We start from the raw sequence: 23,957 nt of genomic DNA, 5'->3' as shown, positions 1-23,957 counted from the left end.
ATGCCCCTTAGATGTGGGAGAGAAATGTTATCACACAGCAAAGGACGGTCTGCTTCTCTGTTAGGACTTAGAAGCTCTTTAGAATCTACAGGGACATATCTGGACGTCTAAGACAGACATTGTCATTAACAGGGCCAAAGAAATTCCCTGTTAGAGATAACTTTTCTCTCATTCATTACTAATCTGTCATGAAGTGGTGGTAGAAGTGACTCAGATTGATAAATCTTCTTTCAAATCCATCTTTTGAAAGATTTCTTTCAGTCCCGGGGAATCAAAAGTCTTTGTGACGACAGATGATCTCTGCCGTCTGCTTCATGGTGCAACACTTGCTTCGTCCTAATCACTTTTATTCCCTGCAGCTGCCACTAAAAGTGTGCAATTTCATCAACCTGTGAGGATTTTTACCATTATAGTGAGATACTAACACCTTTACTGGAACAAATGAAACCACCAAGAAAATAATTGGCCTTCCTGCTTGTGACAAAAACATCCTATTATTTGAGACATTTAATCTAACAAAGATATAATGTGTATTACATGTATCAATGTGAGTACTCCATTAAACCAAAGTTATGTGCCTGCTACATTTTCTTGTTTTCTCCGTGATATTTATGTTATTGATCATATGGAGAGGGAATGCATGTGCGGCTGAGATTTCCATGCCACTGAAAGTAGCATCATTCTCAGTTTATGCGACGCTGGTTTGTGAAAGCTATTAGTGCATGCCAGGCAAAGTTAGAATGAGTCAACACCTCTAAGCTGCAACTTGCAGGAATCCATGTCAAGCATCCATTTCCGTGTAATATATTTTCAAGCACATCTTTATCTCTATAGCTAATATTTTACTGGCGGATCTTTCTCATCTGCCAGCAAACAACCCTGTTCCTCGTGCATGATGACGCGAGTCACATTAGCAGCTCATTACAAGTGTTTACATCAGTTCCTGGGGTAATGTGCAAACAAAAACTGTCGAACACCATGTGAAATCTGCTGCAGATTTATCACATATTTATTTCCCAGGATTCCTTACACAATGTAGCATGTTTCAACAGCTACAAAAACACTGAGGAAGGGACGGGAAGAAGAGCACTTCATATAAACAGGTGGGTGAGCACAGAAAGGGATGATGGGACAGCAATGGGAGCCATCTGTGATTGGAGCGTTGCTATCCTCAGTAAGCCTTTCTTCTCCCCCCGCCATGTGCAGAGTGTTGATAAGAGACATCATCCCACTGACTCATTAATCAACTGTGAAATGTACAGCTACCTGCCGCTTTCTTATTCCCGTGGCCCCAAAAACCGCTCCGCTACCTGCCTCCTCTGAGTTTCCTCTTCAAGTGAGAAGAAACAAACTACACGGATTCACTTTGAACAAAAAAGTGCTCATCCAGCAGATTTCCTGTTTGAGATCGTTTTTTTTTGTTCACCTTCCAAAATATTTCCTCAAAGAAACAAGCATGAGCACACTCAGGACAAAAAGGGGTTCCCACTTCTTTATTTGTGGCGAGACTTTCTGAAGGTCCGTGCAGAAAAATAACCGTATAATTTTGCTTCGCATCAAACCTCTACAGCTTGCTGTCACAGTTCTGTTTTTCTCTTATAAAAGAGCTTTAGTCTGTCGTGTTTATGCTTTCCTTCTTAAGTCAGCTCGCTGCTGTGCTCATGCATCGGCAATATCTCCAATAACATCCCTGATACATTTCTAAATTATGCACTAAGCTGTGGATGCATTCTGCATATACATTATTTTTTTAAACACTTTCCATTCCGTGGAAGAACTGCTGATTTTCACTAGAAATTCACTCACGGCGCACGGACAGAGCACAAGTTGGAATTCTGATTAGTTCATTTAACTGTTCTACATGTCGAAACCTCTAATTTATCTGCCAATGTTTTTTTAACCGCTATTATGAAAGTTGGTTTCATAATTACTCACAGAGATTCATCAGATTTTCTGAAATGTAGGCAAAAAATGTCCAAATCAAAGTCTGATTATAAAACAGCAAGAGTGCAACTGTCCTCTCAACAGATGTGCAGACTATTAAAGGAGACATGTTATGCATTTTTTTCTTAAGTTATAATACTTCATGTTTATGATGTTCTTTGCAGTAAATCCCTCTCAAAGCTGTTTTATACTTGACACTTTAAGAAAACAAGCTGGAGCTGGCCATGCCCACCCATCCCCCGCTCCTGGCTGCTATAAGTCGAGAAGCTCCGATGTCTGGAAGGGGCTCACAGTTGAACCGCTGCTCCTCCAGCTGCAGTTGTCTCTTGCACATGGGAGGTGGTTCTATTGTACTTTCCCTGTTTGCGACATCACAAATGGAGACTTTTTGAATCTGCTTGATTTTGGCTTATAATTCCTAAAACCAAACCCTTTCAAAAACATATGGATTGGTGTTTTTAATGTTTGGAGTATTTGTGAAGGCAGTGGAGACCCATGGCAGCATTGAAACATGCAAAAGGTGACTTTGCATAATATATCCCCTTTGCAGTATTAGTTTCATTGAAAAAAATATTTAAATGTTTTATTTTGTGACAAATTAGTTTTTGAAAACAAAAATTAAACGAAAACTTAAATTTGTATTTCTATTAAAGACTATTATTAACTTATGAAGGATATTGATTGACATTTAGGTCGACAAATGGAAGACAAAAATGAAAATTACAATAACTAAAATCCAACAGAAAACAGGAAAGATGGGATAATGGAAAAAAGAATCAATCAGCAAATGGGGGGAGGGGATTGATGGAGTCAAACTGAATTTAATTACTGTAATCTTTGAGTTGCTACGGTCAGCTCACCAGTTGGGGCAGCAGTAGCTCAACAGGTTGAGCATGTTGTCTAGTAATTGGAAGGTTGCAGGTTCGATCCCGGCTCCGGACAAAGAATTCTGCTGTTGTGTCCTTGGGCAAGACACTTAACCCACCTTGCCTGCTGGTGGTGGTCGGAGGGACCTGCGGCACCTGTACTCTGCAGCCTTGCCTCTGTCAGTGCGCCCCAGGGCAGCTGTGGCTACATAGTAGCTCATCACCATCAGTGTGTGAATGTGTGTCTGAATGGATGAATGATAACTGTAGTGTAAGGCCCTTTGGAGTCCTCTGAATCAGAAAGGCACTATACAACTGCAGGTCATTTATGGTGACTTTTTTGTTTCGATCAAGGCTCTTGAATCTATCGATAATTTTCACAATCCTGCATTTCAAGAGCAGTTTGGTTTTTGCGCTTTGGAGTCCTTACTCTGAGAGGCGCTATACAAGTGCGGGTGATTTATCGTTTATCATTTACCTGCTGTTTTTAAATGCGCTTGATAAAGAAACTGGTATGGCAGTTTAATGCATGGAGTGGTGCATCTGGTCGTTTACTCGTTTTCGTGGTGCTGCTGTGGCCAGTGTTATCAGTATTCAGTGTTCTAACTGTGTTTTAGTGAGGAAAAAACATTCAGTTCAGTAATTGTAATTAAAAAATGTAAGGAAAGGGAAAGAGGGAAATCAGTGGCCCATGGGGCTTAAAGGAGATGTACAGTTGGATGTCATCTGCATAAAAATGGTAGGAGATTCCTTTAAAGGAGCTTAGGATGTGCGGAAAAGGAAGCAGATAAAGGAGGAAGTGTAGGGGCTCCAGCACAAAACCTTGTGGGACACCATGGGTGAGGGAGGTGGTGGAGGACCTAAACTTGGAGACGGCCAGAGAAGGAACGCTCAGACAGATAAGAGGAGAGCCACTCCAGAGCAGATCCTGATAGGCCTACCCAGTCTCTCAGCCTCTCCAGTAGCAGGTGATGGTCAACAGTATCAAAGGCTGCAGTCATGTCCAGCAGAACCAGAACAGAACAGTCCCCTGCATCACTGTGGGTCAGAAGGTCATTAGAGACCCTAAGAAGAGCTGTTTCAGTAGAATGAGCTCTACGAAAACCTGACTGGAAACTGTCCGATGATATGTTCATCAAGAGCAGCTGTGAGTTGTTTAGCTACAACCTTTTCCAAGATCTTGGAGATGAACGGAAGTTTAGAGATGGGTCTGAAGCTGCTATGGAGAGAGGGGTCAAGACTCGTTTTTTAAGAAGCGGGTGGATTACAGCGTTCTTAAAATCATTTGTTTACTTTATCAATTCTAAGAGGTACAATGTCAAACTGTCTTTGTGCATTTTGGTATTTTCCATTAATTATTGTTAATAAAACAGTTATAAATATAGAGTTTTACTGATAAATATGTGAAATGTGAGTTTTTCCACATTCTTAATAGATTCAAGTGTAGTTAACATTTCCTTTACAGACATTGAAAATAATTGCATCAGAAGAATGACACATATATTTTAGTTGACTAAAATAAGGCTAAAATTAGACAACTTAATTGTGACAAAAAAAGTAAAAAAAAAAAAAAAAGGTCAAATAACTACAACTACAACAAGTGAACTTTCTTGCCAAAAATTTCACTGCCCCTTACTGCCTACATGTTGTAATTATTCTAAAAAAATAAATACAATTATTTAACGTACATTAAAGTTTGCTCTGTTTAATACTCTGATATTTAGGAGTGACTTCTACATAAACTATGAAACAGCATTTCACTCTTGCTGCCTCCAGAAACAAAAGCTGCAGTTTGTTTACAGTTTGGCTTCCTGTAATGATACTGCAGTACACTCCGCTAAGTGTTAAATTATTCAGGCACAATCTAAAATACATAGAGACGTAAGTGACTGCAGGTAAAAGGGGGCGATGGTGTCAAATTGAGAAAACACATCTTGCTGTAGTGATATCAAATAAACCCTGTAATTTAATATGAAAAAGCAAACATATAAAAAATAAAGTTTGCTTGCTATAAAAAGCCCTAGTGCCTGTTGGGAGAAAGATCTCGGACCGTGCATGTGCTGCAGGTCTGGACTATTTCTTGTAGGAGAATTGACAGCTTTACTTTGTCTTTGATAGATTTTTATCCCTGAAATGTTTTAATATTGATGTAAGATAAGAAGTCTTTTTCTTTTCTCTGTCAGCAAGCCAGAAACTTGTTGATGCTCTGTTGATGTCTGGAAGCTTTATTGTATTTATTTTAGTAGAAAAATAATCCCCAGTTTCTCTTTTCATTGGGAGAAATGCTCATTGTGCATCATGCCTTGTGAAATGTGTTAAAGCAGCTTGTGCGGTAAAGTTTTAGGGGCTTCTTGTAATTGTAAAAAGAGAAATTTAATGTTGCCAGGACCAGAAAAACAAGAGACATTTGATAGGTGAGTGGGATGTGGACTTACTACCCGTGCCTCCTTTTGACAGCTGGAACAAAATTACGTTTCATTTTTGACGTTTTTCAAAAAAATCGAGCTAGTTTGAAACATGGGCTGAAGTTAAGCTCTGAAAAGGGAAAATATGCCTCCTATTGTTCCAAAATTACATTCAGTCACAACATCAAACCTGTTGTCATCGTTTAAATACATTAAAATGTGCGTTACGTTTGACTTTATGTTCTCTAATGCCTGCAGCTGCCAGAAAATAGCTGCCAGAATCTTTCTTACTGCGGAACAATAACACACTGAGCAGCTTTTTATTTTATGTTAGTGATTCATCACAGAAAATCAGGTGGTAACATAAGACTACCATGCGTTTATGTAGCCCGGCTCTACACTTAATATCGTGCCTGAAGACAAATATTTCTGCAGAAATAAATGGCTGTGGGAAAAAAAGGCAACATTCATTTAATCCTGGGAAAAGTGATGTAAGCATAGTCATATAAACATGCATTTGTCATCTGCAAACATACTAACCAACGTGTTCCTTCTGTACATGTCCGAGTTTATGTTTAGAAAAGAAACACGATCTATTACGGGTAAAATACGATTCCAGTGTATCGTGTAATGTTAGTTTCCTAATTAAATGTTGCACTATCGCTCATTCTGCCTAATGTGGTTTGTATATTCCACCTGTCATTTTTTGCAGATGAAAGCATTTCAGTTGAATCCAGATGATTTGTTGAAGGACTTGCAGCCTTTCTGCAGCCATTCTGCTGTGGGATCACACCAGCCACGATCACACAAACAAAATATCCCTGTACCACATGCCGTCATTTTACCTCTCAGTGCTAACTCTAGGCAGGAACTGTTTTTGAAGCTGAACTTGATAGTGACATCAGCTCTGCACTTGAATTGTGGAAAGTTACTGGAGATATGTCGCTGACCAAATCTGTTCAGAGACAACATCTGAGCCAATACTCTAATCCACCTTTGTTGTTCTTTTTCCACCAAAAGGCATGTCTGGGAACAGATGACACAAAAACAGATTTTAACAAGATGAAAAAAAAAAAATAAAATAAACAATATGGACTTCATGAAAGTAATTAAAGCAGACGCTCAGATCTTTTGAAGTGGGTTTCTGTGGAAAGGTTGTGAACAATTCCTTTCTTACTTGTAGATAGCCCTTTGATCAATGTCATTTTGGAGAAACAAAGATCAGAAGAGGTACAGTGGGGCCAAAATTAATTTCTGTTGTGTTGAAACAATTCTCGTCTAAAAAATGCTATAAAAGTTCATGTAGATTCTTTCAAAAACATTTACAGTGTCAACAACATTCTATTATTACAGCAATAATACTAATAAAAATGTTGGATGGTTAATCGTTTAGCAGTTAACATCATGTTTCTAAATATATTAACTAATGTTTCTAAATAGGTCTCATGAATAGGTTTCTGTGTAAAGGTTATGAACAGTTCAGATGAAACCTGCTGTAGATAGCTCATTGAATGACCTCAGTTTAGAGAAAGAGATTAAATGTGAGAGGATCAAGGAGCTAATGGTTAGCCATAAGCTCCCTTCAGACAGGCCATGAAAAACGGAAATGTTCCGGACTCTGTCCGAAAGACCTTTGTGTCTGAATACAAACATCCGGATAACGTGTTCCGGAATTTAACCGGACGAAGCCCCTAGTAACAGGTCCGGACGTGTTACGGACAGGGTGGCTGCTTCAGACTGGTGAGGTAAAGTTCTGGACAAGAGGGAGGGGGAGGAGGAGGGGACCGGGGGACGCTGTGCGCACCTAGATAGCTCGCTGCTGTAGCATGCGGCGAACCACGGCAGCTCGCCTCCTACGGTACCGCCTAGACACACGACGGAGTGCTTCACACCGCTTCACACCGCTTCAGTGATTCCTTTAACCATTGAGCTTCATCATCCAGGTCTCTTATGCATCTTTGTGTGAGCAGAATTATCCTTAAGCGCCTCGTGATTTTTATCTTGAGAGGCGCTATAGAAATGATATTTTCTTCTTCTTCTTCTTCTTCTTCTTCTTCTTCTTCTTCTTCTTCTTCTTAACATAAGTCCGATTCTCCCCCGCCGCCGTCAGTCATCTGGAACTTTTCCCTGCTGTGTGAACGCAGCCGAAAGGACAAGTTCCAGTACAAAAGTGGTGCGTCTGAAAACACAGTTCCGGTTAAAAACCGGATTGAATTGTCCAAAAATGTTCCAGAATGTCTATCTGAAAAGGGCTGTAGAATAGCAAGGACCAAAGCGGACTTTTTACCTTGTCTAATCTTAAAATATCACCCTCTCGTTTTGCCTGGCGGCATCTCCTTGTGGTGCATTTTTCCGGTAGGGGGTGACTTGCTCTTTAAGGAAAAAATAAATATACCTCAAACAAATTCTCACCTTTAGCTGAATTTTGCATCTTTGTTTTTTTATTTCATTTATTTTATTTTTTTTACAACGCCTTGTGTTCTGCGTCACGATTAGGGCACTGAGGGTGTTTAAACAAGACAGAAAAGTGTGATGTTAATGCCTGTCTGAGAAAAGTGTATAGAGTGTGTAGTGAGGAGTTTAACAGTCTTAAACATCTATAATAATTATAAAAATGAAAGCTGGTTACTTCACGGATTTCGCCTTTTTTGGGTAATTTTTAGAACGTAACCCCTGCGGTAAACTAGGCTTTTCTGGTAGTCTAAATAAAACAGTGAAGACTTTTTTTTTATGTCATCACTGATGAACGAACACCAGCCAGACTTTCATAAATGTGAATCCAAGTTAAGATTTACCAATGTGACGAATGCAAAATTAAAATGAATTTAGTGGGAATTCATTCTCCACATTCATCATTTGGGGCAGCAGTGGCTCAGGTGGTAGAGCGGGTTGCCTCATGATCGGAGGGTCATGGGTTCGATTTCAGCTCCCGCCAGGGGTATCCTGCTGTTGTGTCCTTGGGCAAGACACTTCACCCAACTTGCCTGTGTTAGTGGTGGTCAGAGGGGCCGACGGCGCCAAATGGCAGCCTCGCCTCTGTCAGACCTCCCCAGGGCGGCTGTGGCTACAAGTAGCTTACCATCACTAGCAGTGTGTGAATGTGAGAGTGCGTGAAAGCGTCTGTGGGGGTCTTGAAAAGCGCTATATAAGTTCAATGCATTATTATTATTATTATTATTATTATTATTATTATTATTATTATTATTATTATTATCCCCATTTTCTCTTTCAAGCAGCTTTATTTTCCTAATTCATTTGGATGACCTGTGCTGAAGTTGCTGTAAACTTAATAAAATGGCATTCTAGCATTATTCAAGGCAGGTCAGAAGCTCAGATCTAGTGCTGCAGGCTGCTCTGGAAGCAGTGGTGCGCACTGTTGCCTCGCAGCATGAAGGTTGCAGGTTCGAAACTCGGCTGTGGCCTTTCTGCGTGGAGTTGAGTGTTCTCCCCATGCATGCGTGGGTTTCCTCCGGGTACTCCGGTTTCCCCCACAGATCACAACATGCCCTATAGGTTATAAATTGTAAGTCGCTTTGGATAAAACAAGCCCCCACAATGCGGCTCAGAAAATGGTCTCAACCCGGAAGTACCAAAAATTGCAGTTCCACCCTCATCCGCTGGGGGCTGGTGCCAGAAGCGAGCAAATCCTCATTGACTCCCATGTTAAAAATACCAATTTCCCAGCAGAAATAAACATGTTTACAGCCTGGTACCAGAACATGTTTTTTGTTTAAATGATCTAGTTTACACTCATGACAACTCTGAGGGGGGTGAATTTTTTTCTCATTCTTCTGTTTAAGTGTTTTAAAAGCCTAAAATTCTGTATAATTAATGAGCATCAGACCCACGTGACCACAGAGCTAGCTCCGTGGAAAGGCCTCAGTAGAGCCTCGGTCTGGCCTGGAAACTGTTTCGGGATTTTGAGTCCCTCTGTTTGTGTATTCTGTTTTGGATATTATTTGTGCAATTGTTGGACAAAATGACTTGCTGTGGCATTAATTGCATTAATAGAGCGTCCAAGGAGTCTCTACTTCATTTTTTTCGGTAAGTTAAATTATATGTATGTATTTTAGGTCACTGCCGCCTTTAAACTAGCTGAGTTTATCGAAGTAGCTAGCTAACTATCATTTTAACATGTAGCATGTACTGTTTAATCATGAAGTTTAGATGTAAAATAAGGTAAAATAATTAATAGGGCATATGTCGATGGGTACAAGGGTAAAACCCAGTGCATTTAACATAAAAATGGGTTGAAATATGACGAAGCTCTTGGAGGGACACTTCTGTGTTCCATTCTTCCACCCGGTTCTCCCCGGCGGTCAGCCCGGTGCATGTCTGACCGATGCGGCGCCTACTAGCTGCTGCTCGGCCTGACAGCTCGTGGAGCTCTTTGATGGGGCTGACCGCTTGTGGAGCTCTCGGACTCGTAGAGAGACCTGACCGCAGAAATACTGCAGCTCAATTCCCTACCTAAATGCAAAGTTTGAGAGACGTGGTTCACTTAGGTCTGCACTGCCTTCGGGCTAATTTGTCAAGTTCACAAAATGTAGAATCAGCGGCGAATCGGAACATATCTCGAAGCCCTGGCTGACGACACGGCCCACATGACTATTTCTGTCAGGCTCGTAGAAAATTCTGGTTGTTTTTGTGTCAGTCGATTCTGCAACAGTGACTCTAACTAACACAGCACTAGTTGACAGACATCACTACAGCATGAAATCCAGCACAGCGTGACCCGGTTCTGTAAGGAATTCTGTTCAGGAGGTCGCATTTCAGGCTCTCCACATCATATGTGACTGACTTTTACGTTATAATAACGATCACACACTAGGAATGTTATAAAGTGCCTATATCTGACAGTTTCTTTTGTATATTATCTGACTTTATAAACTCCAACAACAATGTGCTTTTTTTTCAGGCTAAATCTACCCAAGACATTGGCTGTCAGACTGATTTAGAAGTCTGCAAGAATGCACTTGTCCAGGCTGACGTGAAGCCTTACCCGTAGCAAAGGTGAATTATCTTTAATAATCGTATACATTTTATTATTACCTTCTAATTTTAATTTGTTTTACAGATTATTGTTACACGTGATTTTATGCTCTTTTAAACATTTATAAATGTGCTGTTTCTTTGTTTTTTATATAGCCACCCAGTTTAGAGCTCCCAGCTGCTGTGTGTCTTGTGACAAGGGGACCTTGACGGAAATTCATCTTCCAGAAAGTCTGGCTCATCATTTAGCCAGATTTCTAAGGTATAGGCCAAAAATGTTTAGGTTAGTTTTGATAAGGTCTGTGCATCTCTCATTTCATGACGTAACTTTTCATATTTTAGTTCCTGGGTGCCTGCAATGTGCAGGGATTGTCCAAGCAAACATTCTATCGACATCAGGCAAAGCTGTTAATTCCAACAGTGAGCTGGCAGTGGCAGCTAGAGCAAGCTGATATCATCAAGGAGGCTACTGAATCTGGACCTGTGACTCTTGGTGGTGACATGCGAGCTGATTCACCTGGTGAATATGTTTAAATTTATTTATTTTATTCCTTTGCTATCAAATGTAATTTAAGTAATAACTTGCATTTCTGAAGGACACTCAGCCAAAAATGGCAGCTACACCATGATGGATCTCAAACGAAACAAAGTTATTGATATCCTACTCGTACAGGTACAACATTACCTAATGATTCCAGTACATTTCATGGTTAATTATTCACAGATCAATGGAGAGTTATGTTTATTTTCAGAGCAATGAAGTTGGAAATAGTGTGCGAATGGAGAAGGAGGGATTTGTGCGAAGTCTGAGCACACCTTTGAAGAGGGGGGTCGATGTGCAGCAAGTTGTGACTGACCGCCCTACGCATGGGTGCAGAAGTATTTACGGGAGGAAAAAAAGGAAATAAGTCACTACTTTGACCCCTGGCACATGGGAAAAGGTAATCTTTGGGGATGTATATAGTGAATATTACAGGATTTTTATTTTCTATTTTAAATGTGGGTCTATTTGGCTCTCCATGAATTGGTAAGAAAATCGAACAGCTGGGGAAGAGAAAGACGACTCAGGATGTGAGACTGTGGAAGCAAAGTGTGGTGAACCACCTCTACTGGTCAGCATCCTCTTTATTCCAGATTGGTTCAGCATTTCCATGCTAATGTGGTGATATGTCACAGAGTGGTAATGATGTTCTTATGTTTAATGTTCTTATGTTATGTTTTATATTACATGTTTTCTAATTGATTAGGTGCTTTTAGGTTGATTTTTAACTGTTTGGGTGATTGCTGCAACATTGCATCCCATCTGTGTTAATCCTCCCCAATTACCCACACCTGGGAGCGGGGTGGACTGGACTGGCAAACAATGAACAGAGGCAGGGCGGGAGGTGAACGGGCTGAGGGTTTTGTTTATTTAAGGGAGCGGACGTGGAGACGCGGAAACGTGAGGGGAAAGGAAAATACTTGGCTGGAGCCAGACGGACACCGCAAGCTCCGCAAGGACTGGAAGGAGATCCACCGGCGGCACGGACAGCAGCAGCAGCGGCAGGAGAAGCAGCAGCAACAGCTGAGAGAGAGAGCCGTGGCCGGAGACGCCAGGGCACAGAGCGCAACACGGCAGGCGGGCAGAGTTACTCTGCCCCTGCGCGTAAGTAATTGATCAGTGCCTGGCAGTGTTAGAGTTGCTCTCTCTCTGTGAGTGGTCTGGTGCCGGGGACCTATTTACTGCCGGAGTTGTTGTGTGCCACAGGGGCCGGGCCGTGCGGCGATCCTGTGGTTCCCAGACGACGATGCCGGCCTTGGAGGTTCCTTGGTAGAGAGCTCAGCAGGGCCGGGCTGGACCGCCTTGTCCCTTGGGGCCCTGCGCACACTCATTGAATGCTTTTTTTCCTTGGCGTCATCATCAGGGTTTTGTAATAAATGCCCCTTTTTAATTTGCTTTGGCTGTCGCACTGCTTGCCTTGTTTTTTTAGAACTTATTTTAATCCTTTTAATATTAGTGGCACCTTCCATTCCACCTGGATCGTGTCACAGATACATAACCCAAACCAATATTACAATAACATAAACTTTACACAAAACGCTCCTCTTGATAGAGCAAATCTGTTCAGCACATTCTGACAGACAGACCACCTTTCTTCTGTCATGTTGCTGTACAGGACATTTTTAGAGTTTTTCTTTTTAAAGATAAATAGTATTACATTTAAAGAGCTATACTTTCACATTATCATTTTCCCACACTTTCTGTATACCTGTATTTTGTTGTTTTTCAATAAAGAATGAAAAATTATTTAAGTTTATGGGTTCTTTCTGCACACAAATATCTATCTGTAAATAATGTCTACAAAGCTAATATTTACATAACAAGTATGATTGGGTTTTGAAATACAGCACTCTGTTTATTTTAGTAAGATTTTTAAACCAAGTAAAGTTAGTAAAGAACACATTTCTATTGGCTGCTAAGAAACTGTTGGACTTAAAACAGGCCTGTTGTACAAACAACTTGGCATAAATTATTCTTCCTTTTTTGTCTTAACCAAAGAAATTCCAGTAATTGAGCAAAAACACTTATTTTTTTTACATCACATTTTATAAAATAACAGGACACAAAGTATCGGTACATTTAAAAAAAATACTTAAAATAATAAAAGGGGCCCAAAGAGCTGCAGAGTGAGTGGAAGATTGGGTTGTGAAGGAAGAACAGTTCTCAACAGTGTGATATGAGGGTGTAGAAGGTGAAGCCGGTGCAGGTCCTCCTTCTTCATGTTCATCAGATTCACACTGCTGACCACCCCCATGTCATTGCCGCCACAGTGGATGAGAAGGACATCACGAGCTGCTCTTCCATGCATGGAGTTGAAAAAGAAGGGGAGAAGGTCTTTCCACCTCAGTCCGCCCCAACCGAACCAGGAGACACGGATGTCAGGGAGGCCAAGGTTGTCTCAAAGGGTCTCTGCAGCTCTCTGGGCATCACGCTTCACGCAGCTGTCTCCAATGGTCCAAATGGCTATGGAGAAAAAAAATAACAGGTTTGGCCTAGCTGTTTAAAGTACAAAACCATACATAAAGTGGTCAAGACAGGTATTTGGAACTTACGCGCTGCATTGTGTAGCTGATGTTGGAGACACAGGCTGCCATGGTGACCTTTTAACAGATCTAAGAAAAAAAAATGTAATAAAAGAATGAAACTTAAAAACTCCCACACCTCATTTCATGATTGCTAATAAGCTATGGCTGATTTATTGTTTGGATGACAGAGTTACACTAATTCTAATATATTTTTATTCCTATTACACATACATACTTTTTAACTGTTATTTTCACATGACTGTTATCAGGCTGTCTTGTTCTGGTTCTCATGATAATAATTCTGTATCTTCCAGTAAGTTATCTTGTGCTTACTTCATCTGTATAATGTCTCTTTACTTTTGGTGAATTGTACTGAGTCCAGAATAAAGGCTAGTTGGCTGTACAAGATACAAACAAGTATTACGTTTTGGAAATATATGAAATGTATTTAGCCTGCTAATTTATCTCAAATACTAATAACTACCGTATTTGCCGGACTATAAGTCGCACTTTTTTTCATAGTCTGGCCGGTCCTGCTACTCCGGAGTGACTTATATTGCAAAATATGTAGGCTACACCGCGCTGCTGCGGGCCGACTCCGACCCAAGAATGAGTTCCCCTGTCCCACTGGGAGGGTTTCAAACACCACCTTCCTCTGCTGGAGACCGTGGCGCGCTGCTGCGGCGCATTATTTGGTTATTGTTACCGGTACTTGTCTTGCAATGTGAAACATTTTGTCTCAGATTTTGTAAGAAAAAATAAAATTTCCCCCCAAAATACGACATGTTTTTTTCTTCTTCATTATACATTTAATGGCTGGTGCGACTCAGGAGCGACCTAATAGTCCTGAAAATATGGTACGTGAAAAATAGTGAAAACTTGCTCAAAGCAAAATATATTTTCTTTACGGAAATAACATAAACTTACCGATTTAATATTTTTTATTCACAGAAAGGTACTTCTCATGAAAAAGCACCGCAAACCTCCACCTGAACTCCATGCGGTCATGGGTGTTCCACAGAGTTAGCTCCGGTTGCAGCTAGGTGGCTACATCCGTTAGCTCGGTTCCCACATCCGCGTTAGCTTTGGGCTAGCTTCGGGTTAGCTTGTAGTTCGTCAGTTGATCCCAGCCTTACAGCCCCACCCTCAGCTCCTCCTCTCTTCCCTTTTATGGAATTGTCTGGGCTTGATGGAACCTGTGACATGGTCAAAATGGCGGTGGTGGCCAACTCCCATTTTAGCACAAAAACTTGTTAATGGAGTCTATGGAAACCCATTGTCCATATATTAATGTCGATGGGATAAATGCGTCTGCTAAATGAATAAACACATATAAACACAGTATAGCTAGCTCCTGCCTGTTCTAGCTGTTAGTATGTCGATCTGACCTAAACTAACTGTCCAAACTTAAATTGGGATCTCTGTTAAAATAATGATAGTTCATGATAAAAAAAAAACACCACTTTAAAAGATCTGAACTATTACTTTACATGTTAACTCCCTAAAATGTCATGACTCCCATCCTTCACCCTCTTCCACTTCCTCATTATACCTCCTCATTCAGCTCACCTTGTCCTCTCACCAAGCTCCAGCCAAGCCCTGTTTTCCCCAGCAACCTCTGTCAGCTTCAATCAGCTCCATTCATTCCACCTGCTCCTGTAATCAGCCTCATCCCATTCACCTGCTTCCCCTGCTATAAAAGAACCAGCCATCCAGTCAACCGATGCCAGATTATTACAGCCTTGCCAGTAGTTCTCCAGCCATCCACCCTGCCTGATCTTTGCCTCTGGACCTTGTTTTTTGCCTGACCCCTGCCTTGCTCTCTGCCTGCCACTTTGACCTTAGCCTGCCTCTGAACCTGCCTCAGCCTTGCCCTCCAGGTACCTCTGCTTTCAATAAAGACTTTTTAATATATATTTTTACTGTGTTGGCGTCTTCACGGGTCTTCTGAACTCTGTTCATGACAGAATAATCTGGCCCAACTCTGACCCTACGCCAACACAGCACTTGGGAGTATTTTTTTCCTTCATACCTGTCATGGAGTATCTCACGCTCCTGGACTTCATGGAACTAGAGAAGGAGCAGGCGTCACCATTCTGGGGAACGCGGCTGGCCATCAGGCCACAGCCACGCAGAGGTTCCACTCCTCCATCCAGGCCTGCTGCGGCCGTCTTGCGCAACGGGTACCTGACAACGCAACAGTGGCAGTCCCGGAGACCTTCTACTAATTCATGGCCTTCACAGACGCCAGGTTTTGCAACTACGCCGCTCAAGCCTCGAGTCCCTCCGTCCCGTTCACGTCCAGCGGTGGTCCCAGGAGGCGCACCGTGTCCACGTCCAGCGGTGGTCCCTGGAGACGCACCGCATCCACACCCAGTGGTGGTCCCAGGAGGCGCACCGCATCCACGTCCAGCGGTGGTCCCAGGAGTCTCACAGCGTCCACGCTCAGTGGGGTTCCTACTTCCGCCTTTTGAAGAGGCTCCACCTGCCCCGGTCCATCGGTGGTTCCAGGGGTTGCATCGCACCCACGTCCAGCGGTGGTCCCAGGGGGAGCATCGCATCCACGTCCAGCGGTGGTCCCAGAGGTCGCACCACATCCTCGTCCAGCAGAGATTCCACCTTCGCCTGTCTGAGAGGCTCCGCCTGTCCAGGTCCAGCGGTAGTTCCCGGGGTCGCATCGCATCCATGTCCAGCGGTGGTCCCAGGGTCCGCACCACATCCATGTCCAGCAGGGGTCCCACCTCCATCTGTCCTGCTCCGGCGGTGGTCCCGGTGGACGCATCGCATCCTGCTCCGGCGGTGGTCCCGGAGGACGCATCGCATCCTGCTCCGGCGGTGGTCCCGGTGGACGCATCGCATCCTGCTCCGGCGGTGGTCCCGGTAGACGCATCGCATCCTGCTCCGGCGGTGGTCCCGGTGGACGCATCGCATCCTGCTCCGGCGGTGGTCCCGGTGGACGCATCGCATCCTGCTCCGGCGGTGGTCCCGGTGGACGCATCGCATCCTGCTCCGGCGGTGGTCCGGGAGGACGCATCGCACCCTGCTCCGGCGGTGGTCCGGGAGGACGCATCGCACCCTGCTCCGGCGGTGGTCCGGGAGGACGCATCGCACCCTGCTCCGGCGGTGGTCCGGGAGGACGCATCGCACCCTGCTCTGGCGGTGGTCCGGGAGGACGCATCGCACCCTGCTCTGGCGGTGGTCCGGGAGGACGCATCGCACCCTGCTCTGGCGGTGGTCCGGGAGGACGCATCGCACCCTGCTCTGGCGGTGGTCCGGGAGGACGCATCGCATCCTGCTCTGGCGGTGGTCCGGGAGGACGCATCGCATCCTGCTCTGGCGGTGGTCCGGGAGGACGCATCGCATCCTGCTCTGGCGGTGGTCTCGGAGGACGCATCGCATCCTGCTCTGGCGGTGGTCTCGGAGGACGCATCGCATCCTGCCCTGGCGGTGGTCCGGGAGGACGCATCGCATCCTGCCCTGGCGGTGGTCCGGGAGGACGCATCGCATCCTGCCCTGGCGGTGGTCCGGGAGGACGCATCGCATCCTGCCCTGGCGGTGGTCCGGGAGGACGCATCGCATCTTGCTTCGACGGATGAGGTCCAAGAGGCCCCGGCCCAGCCTGTCCAAGGGGCTCCGGCCCAGCCTGTCCAAGGGGCTCCTTGTGAAACCTTTCCACGAGCCTCCAGTCCAAGGGTCGACACCTCCAGGCTCTGAAGAGGACCTCTCCTGCCCCTGCTCTGAAGAGGACCTCTCCTGCCCCTGCTCTGAAGAGGACCTCTCCTGCCCCTGCTCTGAAGAGGACCTCTCCTGCCCCTGCTCTGAAGAGGACCTCTCCTGTTCTGAAGAGGACCCTTCCTGTTCTGAAGAGGACCCCTCCTGCTCTCAAGTTCCCCAGTCTCAAGTTCCCCAGTCTCAAGTCCCAGAGTCTGTGTCCCCTCAAGTCCCAGAGTCTGTGTCCCCTCAAGTCCCAGAGTCTGTGTTCCCTCGTAGTCTTAGTCGTGGTCCAGTTTCCCCTCGTAGTCTTAGTCGTGGTCCAGTTTCCCCTCGTAGTCTTAGTCGTGGTCCAGTGTCCCCTCGTAGTCTTAGTCTTAGTCTTGGTCCAGTGTCCTCTGTCACCACACTCCCACGGTCCCGGCTCCTGGTTCCCCGTCGCCGGCCCCCCAGACTCCCACGGTCCCGGCTCCTGGTTCCCCGTCGCCGGCCCCCCAGACCCTTACGGCCCTCCTTCCTGGTCCCCCTCCTCCCGCCCTGCTCTGGCCCTCCTTTCTGGTCCCCCTCCTCCCACCCTGCTCTGGTTTCCTGTGGTCGTCTGGTATCCGCCCTTGAGGGGGGGGTTCTGTCATGACTCCCATCCTTCACCCTCCTCCACTTCCTCATTATACCTCCTCATTCAGCTCACCTTGTCCTCTCACCAAGCTCCAGCCAAGCCCTGTTTTCCCCAGCAACCTCTGTCAGCTTCAATCAGCTCCATTCATTCCACCTGCTCCTGTAATCAGCCTCATCCCATTCACCTGCTTCCCCTGCTATAAAAGAACCAGCCATCCAGTCAACTGATGCCAGATTATTACAGCCTTGCCAGTAGTTCTCCAGCCATCCACCCTGCCTGATCTTTGCCTCTGGACCTTGTTTTTTGCCTGACCCCTGCCTTGCTCTCTGCCTGCCACTTTGACCTTAGCCTGCCTCTGAACCTGCCTCAGCCTTGCCCTCCAGGTACCTCTGCTTTCAATAAAGACTTTTTAATATATATTTTTACTGTGTTGGCGTCTTCACGGGTCTTCTGAACTCTGTTCATGACAAAAAATACTAATTTGGAATCTTTAAACTTAGAAACAATAAAACTATATTTTTAGAAAATCCGCCGACTTAACGAATATCCCCTAACTTAACTTTCACAAACTATAAAGTTAAATTCATGTAGGAAAGAAACATTAATGTTTCTGTTTGGAACCAACAAAAGAGTCACACACGTCACCTTCAGCATGAAAGCACACACTGACTTGCACACAATAAATGTATGATATTCCCACACGTTATGGCTTTAAAGACTGAGCTCTTTTAATCTCATCGCTTTGTACATTTGTGATTAAACTTTAATAGACAAATATAAATGCAGATAATGAAGGCCTTCCATTGGTACCAATACTGAGCAACCTTAGCATACAATAATGACCTGTCAAGGTACTAGTTATCCTTAAGTTACATGAAAGAAAAGTGCTGTTTATATACACAGAGACTAGATTATACACATGTGCAGGTGGACATATGGTGAACACCCACAGTCAACATCTTAAATGACCGCAGAGCCATTGCACATCTCCAGCTTTAGTTCTTTTGGCCGATTGCTTAAAGTTTGCTGTAGTAACCAAATGAAAGATCTGTACTCGAGACTGATTATGGTCACAGATACTAAACCAACACTTAGAACACAGAGTAGGCTTTACAGTCTTGAGACTTTACACTAGTGCTGAAAAAACAGAATGCAATTATCCTCCATCCACACTCTTCAATTTGTCTTCTGTTCATTCAACAGAAGATCAAACCCAATTTGAACAAGTCTTTCATTTTGTGCTCAATTTCTGCAATATTTACCACATTTTCTTCCCATTTTCTTTGCAACAATTCCTATTTTCTTTATCCTGTCATCTTTTAATAATGTTGCACATGAATTATCTTCCTCTTTCAGGGAGATAAGGGTAGAAGTCTTTGTAGCAGCTTCAGTCCTCCAGGTTTTTGTGCCCCAGTCAGGCAGAGTTGGTCAGAGAATGGCCCTTCTGGCTTTTTCTTTTTCAACCCAAGGTTCTTTGTAAAGCCTTGTGCTCCATCATAGTAGCAGACAGCCTGGACAATGGATCAAATGAAGAACAAACTCACAGTTGTGAAATTTCAAAAAAATCCCCAATGCCTCTTGTCATTTTGTTTTCCTGATTTCACAAAGGCCATCTACGCCAACTGTCGACAGCGATTCAGTTTTCTTAATGCAAGTCTCAGAAATGACACCTTCTGCTTTTGGGATCAGCTCGTGGATGCATGACCTCTTTTTCCCCCTTCTCCTGGCGCTTCTACAAGACGTGCTGAGCCAGGATCGGAGCCAAAGCCAGGCTGGGAAGCAGAGCCAAGATGTTGGCACACAGACAGAGGCAGCGATCCTCTCTCAGGCCCAGGCCACCGTTACCTGGTCCAGGATACTGAGCAGATAGAGTGACACAGAGAGGAGGAGAGATGTGTAAAGGTTAGGCATGACTCAGACACTCGCACTGTCTTCTGTTTTGGCATTTGATAAGAGAGCAGAGCAGAAAGGAGGAAGGTAAGACAGGACAGGGTTGGTGGTGAGGAGAGGAGGAGAGAAACGAGATCCTTGTTGGCATGAAAATTAAGTGTTTGATCAACCCAACGTTTTGACATGTGAAGTACATTTCAAGCCTCTGCTACTTAGTATGCTCCTTGCTTTTTAAACAAGTTGGCAACAAAGAAAAGCTTCTTGTAAGCATTATTTTCCTCTCCGAAAAACTTTAAAGTTGTGCCAGAAAGATTCTGAACAGTGTTTAAAACTATCATTACTGACTTTTCTCTCTCTCGTGTTATGATGCCAAACAGTCAGACGCCAGCAGCAGCTTTGGATTTCTTTTCCATATTTCATATCTCGCTGAAAATACGGGACGGAGAAAGCAGTTTCAATAACATTTCTTTACTTTTTGCAATCAAATGTCTAGTTTTTTTTTATTTTAAGAAAAAAAGTGAAACTGATGATGCAGTTTACCAAATGACGAAGGAGAGAGGTTGGAATCAGACCAAGATATTAAATTCTGTGGCCTCCAGAGTTCCACTTTTCCATCCCTTCTCCGATGGGTCTCGTTATGCACTGTTCCATAAAGTCGTTAACATTCTGAATACTTTTCCAATTTGCTCAAATTCTTGTTACATCAAGCAGAACTATTTGTCTTCAAGTTAACGAGTCCTGCTCAATGTGAAGAGGCACTATTTTCAGTCCAGCGGAGCATTAAACAGGCGCATCATATAGAACATGAAACATTTTCTCCTCCTCCTCCTCCTCCTCCTCACCTCATCTTCACCAAAGCAACCTTTGTAAAGATTACACTGGTCCATTTTCCTGTGCACAGAAAAAAAAGCAGCTACACGAATGTTATCTACCAGCGCCGCATCTCCCACCAGAACAAGGTAACTCGTAAATGAGAAAATAAATAATGCTGCAGGGGAAAAATTGGTTGAATGATATTTACAAGGGAGATGCATTTATTTCCTGTGCAGGAGGAAAAAAGGGAGTAGACAGTGTGTGTGTGGGTGTGTGTGTGTGGGGTGGGGGTGGGGTGGGGGGGGGTGGGGGGGGGGGAGGAATATATTTCATCACAGCATTCATGTTTAACAAATAAATGACAGACTTTATAGTTTAACTTAATTTACAAAATCCTTATGGACACATTTTCAAAATATGGTGCAATCTCTGCCTCAAAATAAATCATAAAATATCCACAAAAGAAATCAATAAATAAATACTCATAAAGGATGTTATTATAAACTGTTACCAACAAGAGGGATGTGCACAAGGGCAGTACTGGGTAGCTCGACAATGCACCAAACACATCCGCAACTAAAAGCCAATTAATTAGTAGGAGCAGTGATGTGTGGCAGCAGCCTTTTGACATTAGTCCAGATCTCTGGCTGCAGCCAATACCCACACATCCACACGGGCCTGTGAGAAGGTACGCAAACTCACGAACGGGTGACTGAAGCACAAACACATGCACACAGCGTGACAGGATGCAGGCAGCCTCGCAACATCCACATAGAGGGAGAACTAGAAACAGTCACACAAGCGTGCTTAATCTGCCCGGGATACATCTGACTTTTCATTGAACCGACCCCTCCTGCTGAGATCAATTTTTATCGTCAGTTAGTACACTGTCAAGTTTACAGTAAACAGGGCTGCGTTTCCCAAGGCGAGTTATCCAGTAATCACGTTACGTAGCTTCTGTCCACAGTCAGTTCCATTCAATTGAGCTGAAAATGAACAGAGAGAGATGCATGGAGACACAGGAAGCACCAGCTTCCCACTGGTTAGGAGAACAAAGTGGACCAGTCTCTTGTATGTGGGAAGATTTTCTATATTTTTCTAAACCCTTTAGTGTTCTGGTCAACCATCTAATAGAGCTTAGTTTAGTCTGAGTGGTCAAAACACAACTCCTTTAAAGGATGTTTAAAAAGAAGTTATCGGTTACCATCTTGTCCTTTGAAAGAAAGCAATGAGAACAACCTCAGTTTGGAGAAACACATATTGGTTCTTCTGTGACAAAAACACGTGTAAAACCTCTTTATTAAAACCTTTACATCAACAGAAGTTTCACATTTCACTCATTCATTTTTTCAGTACATTTGCTGTGGTCTCTAGTATGAATGAAAGCCTTGTGAGTCATTTTCAGTGCGAAAAAGAAAACTCTGAAGCTCCTGTTTCAGGAAGTAGACATTTGTTGGAGGAGTGGAGGGCATAAAACAGCCAGAAGAGTATTACTCATTAATATTTATGAGTTGAAAACATCTCACACCTGATTGGTTAACAACAAGACTATTCTACTGCCTTTGTTTGTTGGGCGAAAAGTGCATTTGTCGTAAATTGTGGCAATTCTAATGCTAACGATTAGCTTCTACTAGCTGAGATAGACTTTTTCTAATCTAATTGTTGTCCAGGAAATATGGGTGGATGTAGGGTTGTCACGGTAACCGGTATAGCGGTAAACCCCGGTAAAAAAGTTGACAATAAAAATAACCGTCCAGTTTTTAAAAAACTATATTATCTCGGTGGGTTTACCGTGGCCGCTGTTTCGGCGCGGTGACCCTTACCAGCCACTGTCGCTTCAGCTGAAGTTCCCGCGGCGCGCACACGCACTTTTTAGTTTGCAACGGCACCAAAACTTTGAAGCTGAAATAATGGCCGAAGGAGGAGACGGCAGCACCCAGGACATCCATCAGCTCTCAAAGAAGACTAAATCGGAAGTATGGGCATATTTTGGATTTCTGAAAAATGCTGAGGGACAGTTAATAGAAGACGGCTATCCCGTTTGCAGAACGTGCAGGAAACAAGTGTCTGCAAAAGGCAGCAACCATTCGAATCTAATGGCACATCTGCGTGACCATCACCCACGTCTCTACAGCCAGTGCAAGGTAAGTTAACATTAGCATTTTAGCTTAAATGCATGACGTGAAGACTTTTGGTTGAAGGAGAATGCAACGAGACACTATATACTGCATCCGCAGCGTCCTCTGCCAGCATTTAAACCGTGTCACGGACACCCTGTTGCTGGATGAAGCATCTTATTTGTTGATGATGAAGAGAAATATACAATTAGTTCCTTGTCATTGATTTGTTTACTTATTCAATGCCATTTATACTTGAACATTTGGATTTGATTACATAGTGTAGTAGTTATTTTAGTAATTTGTTTAAAGTGGCTATTTATTTTAAATACATATTTTTTTAAGGTTGACTTCAAGTCAAGTGTGGACTGGAGTTTTAGATTTTCATTTTGATAATGAAGAAAACAAGTATATGAGAAAACAAGTGGTGTTTCTTTGATTTGTTTACATGTTGTTTATGTTTTGAATGTTTGGATTTGTATAATTTAAACCTGCACTGACTACTGTAACATGTTCCAGAAAAATAAGCTATTTGTTCCTTTACTTGTGAAAAGTTGCACTTTTGCTAAGGCTTTGTGTTATTTTAGGTTTAATAAACACTGTTAAACCTTTTCAGAACTATTTCAGTTTGTGTAGAACAGGACTATCAATGCTTTCTGAACATATGCAACACCGTTTAAAAAATACCGCGATAATACCGAAAACCGTGATAATTTTGGTCACAATAACCGTGAGGTTAAATTTTCATACCGTGACAACCCTAGGTGGATGACAGTTTTCACGTTCAGCATGCACGTGCAACTCAGAGTGACTGATCGTATTTTTAAAAGAGCAAGTGTCTCAGTCGATGAGACCTTTGATAATTATTATGGGCTGAATTATTCTGCAATTTCTGCCAGAAGGAAAGTGGCTAAAATGTATCCAATCCAGTTTAGATGTAAATACTGTCAGGGTTTTATGTAAACAATGAAGTTTGGTGGTTTATGCACATACTTAAAACTGAATAAGTACAAACTTTATACAGACATACAGAGTTAAGCCTCTTAAACAGTGTTTTAATTGTACTATTGGGTGTGTTATCTGGACTTTATAAATGCAAATATTTTCATTCACAAAATTGTGGAGACCCCTGCAGCCTTTTGGGGACCCCTTTGATGGGGACACAGGTTGGGAGCCACTGGTTTAAAGTTCTATGAAACATAATTTCTATGAAGTGCTTTTTTTCAGAAATGTGCAACTATTCCAACGCAGATTAGGCATTAGCTTATCTGTGTGGTCAGAACTTATCTGTTTCTCCAAACTCACATTGTTCAGACAGCTTTAATTATTTGGATAAAGTATTTATTATGTATAGACTCATAAAAAACATAACAAAACATCTGAAACATTCATTTAACTAATTGATATACTTTTTTTGAGGGACAGCAGATGAGAAATAGTTGTTTGTCTGACTCAAGTACATTTACATACATTGTCTTTTCCAAAAGCATCAATACATTAAACTATAAAACTTACATTTTATGATTCATATTTTTAC

General features: G+C 43.2%; 1 protein-coding gene across 1 annotated transcript in view; it reads right to left on the bottom strand.

Annotated features, from left to right (window-relative positions):
• Nucleotides 1-19,116: 19,116 nt before the first annotated feature.
• LOC107393789 (GDNF family receptor alpha-2) overlaps nt 19,117-23,957 on the bottom strand; it is a 73,214-nt gene continuing 68,373 nt past the window's right edge. Inside the window, exon 8 of the mRNA XM_015972394.3 lies at nt 19,117-19,458. Within this exon, the coding sequence (XP_015827880.3) occupies nt 19,333-19,458 (126 nt within the window). The 3' untranslated portion in view covers nt 19,117-19,332. The remainder of the gene's footprint in view (nt 19,459-23,957) is intronic.

Source organism: Nothobranchius furzeri, chromosome 17 (assembly GCF_043380555.1).
Source record: "Nothobranchius furzeri strain GRZ-AD chromosome 17, NfurGRZ-RIMD1, whole genome shotgun sequence".
Lineage (NCBI taxonomy): Eukaryota > Metazoa > Chordata > Actinopteri > Cyprinodontiformes > Nothobranchiidae > Nothobranchius > Nothobranchius furzeri.
Note: the sequence above shows the minus strand (reverse complement) of the source record. Positions and strands in the feature narration are given on the sequence as shown.